The 6,000-nt window shown below is 41.5% G+C and overlaps 1 protein-coding gene across 1 annotated transcript in view; it reads left to right on the top strand. All coding sequences in view use genetic code 11, as the record gives it.

Moving 5' to 3' along the window:
- The window catches only part of EGR_04252 (Lipopolysaccharide-induced tumor necrosis factor-alpha factor), a gene marked incomplete at both ends in the record, with an annotated part of 5,043 nt that extends 273 nt beyond the window's left edge, over positions 1-4,770 (top strand). The window contains 5 exons of the mRNA XM_024493501.1: positions 274-313; positions 1,073-1,105; positions 1,930-2,007; positions 3,317-3,464; positions 4,662-4,770. Coding sequence (XP_024352009.1) covers positions 274-313; positions 1,073-1,105; positions 1,930-2,007; positions 3,317-3,464; positions 4,662-4,770 — 408 coding nt within the window. The remainder of the gene's footprint in view (positions 1-273; positions 314-1,072; positions 1,106-1,929; positions 2,008-3,316; positions 3,465-4,661) is intronic.
- Between the last annotated feature and the right edge of the window lie 1,230 nt (positions 4,771-6,000).

Genomic DNA, 6,000 nt, shown 5'->3' with positions numbered 1-6,000 from the left:
CACAGTCAAAGCAATAATTTACTTGAAATTATAAAAGTAATTACATCAGTTAATAATTTGCCGATGAATGAGTGCTGCCTTTGTCATTGGATTTTTTCTTAAGGATACCTCTACATGTGATGCGTTCTACCACATCTTCTTTTAACGAATAGGACAAGCCAAAAAGGCTTTTAAACTTTTTAGCGAATGTTATTTTACTTAGATGAATTTAGTCACTAATATAAAAAGATTCTAAACGATTGTGATTAATTTTTAAATTTATCAAACATGTAGGTCTTGTCAATTTTGGACTTTTTAAAATACACGATGTCTTGTACGTCCGTGTTCGTTAATGTTTCCTGCCACTTTCCAGTACTTCTGCCTTTTTTAAGGAAAACGTCAAAATCTGCCTCTTTATTTTTCCTAATTGTTAGGTAGCTTTGGTTAACTAATCAAACTAATTTGTTTATAAACTGCCCTATTAGCTGAGGTGACCATATCTTTCACTGAGCCACCCTTTGTCATGTGATTTTTTTTGTTTTCACATTTTTAAACTGCTCAAAACATAAAAGAACCGTGGTTAGCATGATGTATATGAAAAATTTTAAGTGCGTCTTTTGCGTTGCAGAGAGATTTTAATATTGCAGACAACGTTCATTAAAAACGTATGTTTTGCATTAAGGAAGTTCTGGATAATTGCAGACCTTTTTTGTGAACCGGTAGGGATTACATAATTTTGCGGACATTTTTCAAAGAATTAGTAGTCTACTTTGTCAAGCATTTTTTCTTATTTAGTGCCAATATGTCAAATTTGAGGTCTCATTGTTTTTGCCACCTTTTGTAAATTAAATGTGGCAACAATTACAAACTTCTTAAGCATTTTTTACTAAGTTTTAGTGTATGCAAAACAGCTTTCTCATTTATGGAACCTTACATAAATACTTTATTTTTTGAAATTTTGATTAAACTCTTAATAATTAAGTGCATACAAGGCTAATATTCTGTGCCTAACTAATTTTAAATAAAATACATGTATAACCACTTTCAGATCATTTTTGGTTATCGAAATTATAGCTATGCTCTCAAATTTTAGCCAAAAATAATTCGGAGGAAGAAGTTAAACCATGTACGTTTTTCTCCTTGGTTTCTTTATGTTTTTCCATAGCCGCGTGTATTATCTTCTGGTAGTTTTAGTACTGTAATCATCCCCTTGCCAAAACATTCGTGCATGTTAGAAATAGATAAATACAAAAATTTTTTTTTAATCTGTATTAAACAATGCAATAATTAGTTGTACATAATTTCTAAATACATTATTTTTGCACAAGTAGGCCATTTTTGTGACAGAATTTGCCCCGTTTACAGCCATGTTTCGGCTGACTTCCTTTTGTGTCTTAGTTATTGCCACTAGAATATGCTCTCCTAGGGATGTTACGAATGATCAAGTTTATGCTTTTCCTCTCAGTATTCACTCAACATTCAAGATTATAGTTCCACTAGATCGATGTGTACAGGAATTTTGTCATTAGAGGTTTATTTGCAACTTTAAACATCTCTATTTTGCAGCTTAAACACTTACTCTGAAACAGTTAGATAAAGAACTTGAGATATGAAGATTTGGTTGTTTCGTAGGCTTAGGATGTTATTGTTTAAAAAGAGCCTATTTAGAACCTAAAATTGTACAATTTAGAACTAAAGGCTCACGGTGAATCTCTATTTGCATTAACGTTACTGTATAAACTAACATATAGGGATTTTCTGGGGTAGTTAGAGCTTAAATTTGCCATTTAAGTATTTTTTTGAGTTAATTTTTATGAATAGTGATCATGGATAAGTATTTTAAATTAATGTTACATGCCATAATAAGAAACTATTTGAAGACCATCTTTGATAAGTTTTATTTTTTTGGATGCCTATTAACACAAAGCGCTAAAACAACCCCCTTTTTAGGCCCACCGACTCCGTCGCCCGAGGGAGAAGGAGTGCCTCAGACACCTTTGCCTTTAGCCGATTGCGCCGAACCGTCGGGTTAGTCTTTATGCCCATTACCTCACCCACCTTCCCCAAATGTCAACTTCCTCGCCTAATGCTGAAGGCTTTGCGAAAAGGTCAGCACTAGTAGCCTTTGAAATAGGCAAATGCGCCCTACGTTGTTCTAATCAGATAATCTTTATAAACACTGGTCAGATATCATGCTAAGCAATGAAGAAATCGGCTTCTAGGGTTCCATGACTCATGCCCATGGATTTTGTACTTCAACAGACACATATTAGGACTAGTTTAGTCAGCCGAAAGTAGGGCCAACCTTTTTCTGTCTAGCAAATACGAACGCATAATTTAAATGTGCTGATGACGTCGCTGATGGGCTGATTAGTAAGTTCCTCCAGTGGTGTGAGATTCACTTTCTCTTTTTGATCGAAAAAGCCAAGAAGAGTGATTTTATCATAGACCATAATGGTTCATGGTTCACCTTATTTACTTCGATTGGAATTAGGATGTTCACCCCCAATGCCGAGTTTTATCCTAAATAAATAACTGAACAAGTGAGTAAACAAAGTCAAAAGATCAAAGGATGACAATTAGGAGCTCATTTATGTGTTTATAACAGCCTTTTTAGACAAGCATCCTTCAGTAAAAACGAGAGTAGGTAAGTAAATTCCTGAGACCATAGAGGATAAAGTTGACCTTAAATGAAGAAAAATGTGCGCAAAGACACCGCAGATAAAGTCAGAAAACTAGTCAAAATAGCAGTTTTGACGTCTAACGAAAGTACAGCCAAATTCAACAGCCCTACAGCCAAAGGGGAGAAATATGGCTGCCTTTAATGTTCACTCAAGATCCCATGAGTATTTCTACTGAATCTAACTAATGTGACAGAATGTGAACGGCAAAATCGACTCCCCGTAACGTGTCTGGCGATGGTTTGAATGGGGAACTAGGAGCTTGCCCTCGAAACTACATTTTTGCATTGACCAACGAAGGGAAAGTGGGAGTTGGACCCACCATAGGAGCATTTTAGACTTAGAAAGGCACGGACTTTGCATATCCTCCCTACCATACTTGTGCAACTGAACAGAGACCCAACCCTACTGGAACGACCTCCTTCTCGTCACGGTTCATGCAAACGTTGTCACGGCATGGCAAGGTGAAGAACTGGGTAAAGTGTATGAATAAGTGAGAACTGTGGAAGACAGGCAAAGTGCCAGTGCATCCGTCAAACAGAAATGACTCAGCAGTGGCATATCCCACCACAGGCGCGATTGCCGTTGTGACTTCAAAGATGCAGGATGCGTAAGCCTACCGCCTATTGCCGCCTCCTTCCTGGTGCATTTTTCAGCAAATCCGGTGGTCTCGGAACCGGTGATCCATCACAGGACTCCCACAGTCACCAAGTGTCCCAACTGTGAGGTGGAGGTGGTCTCCAACGTGACGTACAGAAACGGCATGTGCGTTTGGCTCTCCTGTGCAGGATGTGCCGCGATTGGGTGAGTTCATTCCTTCCCGGTCTTCTTCTCTCTTCTATCTTATGACCAGTATAATCATCAAAAAGAACTGTAAGGTGGATAAACAACGGTTGTATCATCTCTTTCCTCAGTTACGAAGGTGCATTACATGGTTTGATGAATTTTGTCATCATGGCCTAGGAATTAGTTTAAGTGTGCGGAAAAGCATCACTTTGTGGATGTCATTTAAAATTTGGTAAATGAGCTTGCACAAGTGCGCAATGACCGCACAAAATGAGGTTGTAGAGCTGTTGGGTCCTTTGCGATGATCCATATTTACTCATGTCAAATTGGTAAATATTAGCCGTTACAAATTGGAGTAAGGTGACATGTCGTGTTTAATCCGGATGTAATCAGTATGTTAAAACCTCAAACCGTGAAGTAATAGTGCGGCGAAGAGATTTACGATGGTACAAGATAACGACGGACTTCTGACTATAATGGAAATGAGAAGTATGGGCAAACTCCTGCTATTAAACTGAATTTTAGGGGCCATAAATTCAGAAGAGCTTCCTAATGCAGACAGTTTTTGAGATAGCAGCAGATACAGCAGATACACATTTTACTCCAGGTTTTGCAGTGGTCGACCAGAGAGAAGGAAACCCTTTCTCTGGCTATTGCGGAAAATTACTGTCTGTGTGGATGCGCTGCTCACTTGCGCCTCCAAAGCGTGAGGCGTCCCGATTCTCTCACTCAAGTTTAGCATCGCAAATGCACGACGTGGTTTCTCGGTTAATTTACGATAGCCGATAAAAAAGCAGTGAACAGTGGAGTGTCTGAATTGTGGTGGTGCATTTACCTCGGAGACAGGACACCGGTGGTGCATCAAACAGCAAATCATCTGTGAATCACCAGTTGGTGAAATTCGTCCTGACAGCAACAAGTTAAATTCCACTTATTATGTAAAGTAAAAGATAAATAGAAATGGTCAAATGCCATGTCTCTTCATCGGTGCCTTAGAGAATGGAATCCGGAGAACGTGGAAATGAAATGTTTACCTAAATTATCGCCTAAATAGTTCGAATGCCCACATGGTTGATGGTGTGAGAGAATGTAGGGCTGAGAGTGAAGCAGAAATGCCCATCTTTCCCTCCGTTTAAGGTTGCACAAATAAAGGCAGAACGTAGAGGAGGGAAGGAGGGAAGAAAGGAAATGTTGACACATTTTTGACGTTTTCAGTGGCATATTGGGCTGTTGTCTGATCCCTTTCTACGTGAAAAGCTTCAAAGACGTGGAGCACTCCTGTCCACACTGCTACTACCGACTGGGCGTGTGCAAGGCCCTGTAAATCCAACCGACGATGCCACCTTTTTTATGCCAACGAGAATATTTTGTCCCACACTCCTCCTCCCCCTCTTCCCCAACTCGTGTTTCTCTGACCACATGACCCCATGTTTTCAGTAAATCCCACTGTTGCCAGATGCGAATCCACCACCTTAAAGGTGTTTGATTGAGGAAGTGAAAGACATTCTTGACGCAGCCCAGACTGTGAAGCTGGTGGAATAGTGTGGATTTGACAGGAGGTTTTGGGCAAATGAGCGGACTCGTGTAGTGTTGGTGGATAAAGTGGAGCGGAGTGGAGTGGAGTGGGGAGAGGAGGCCTAGCTGTGTCTGACAGGTCAGTTGGCTTGGGGAATGGTGGAGGACATTACTCCACTAAAGGGAAACAGCTTTCTGCCATGCATGTCATGCCAATCAACAGTGTGCTGGCAGAGGAGGTGGTGTTTAGTATGGAAGTAGAGTGGTCGTTCAGGGAGGTGTTAATGAGAGAGTGTATGATTGCAACAGGGGTGGGAGTGGCTATGTGGATGCGGAGCGTTCTGCACCTTCAATCGTCTCTGTTTGTCCCCATGACGAATGAAGGAGGAAGTTGTGGGGAGAGACAGGTAGGCGAGGGAAGAGTTTAAGGGGGAGCAGAATGTGACCGTGGGATTCACATGAGTCCTGATTGATGGCAGTCGTTAATAGGTAGTTACATGGTGGGTGCGTAATTAAGTGATGGAGAGGTGTGCGAAGGCATGCAGTGTATATCAGGCATGCAAAGTGTTCACACGGTTTCCGGTAGAGCGTCCTGCACCGACTCGTTTGAACTTGTATGGACGTGTGCAGTGCCTACGATTGTTGATATGCAGGCGTTGTGGGGCATGCGAATGCATTAGTCCGGGCAACTGCTACACCACTGTCCTGTATTGTGCCTCCTCCTCCTCCTCCTCCTCCCCCCCTCCTCCCTCTCCTCCCCCTCCATCCCCCTCCTCCTCCTCCTCCTTCACCTACTTCCCCATCGTTTCGACGCCACCCTCGTATCGTGTCATGTCGAGTCATGGAGGTCTAGTGCAACCTGGTGGATGTGGCCCGAGTCTGCCTGCTTCGCGAATGCATGTTGAAGTCGGTTCGGGATCAAGTTGCAGTGGTTTCTTGTCAAATTTGTGTAGCATTTGAAGAAAGTGGGGCATGTGGTAGCAGGAGGCGTTGGCTTGAACACGAACAGCATGAACAATTTGGATCTGATGCCGAATCA

Source organism: Echinococcus granulosus (genome assembly GCF_000524195.1).
Source record: "Echinococcus granulosus chromosome Unknown EG_S00026, whole genome shotgun sequence".
NCBI classification, from domain to species: Eukaryota; Metazoa; Platyhelminthes; class Cestoda; order Cyclophyllidea; family Taeniidae; genus Echinococcus; species Echinococcus granulosus.
The sequence above is the reverse complement of the archived record's forward strand: the minus strand, read 5'-3'. Positions and strand labels throughout refer to the sequence as shown.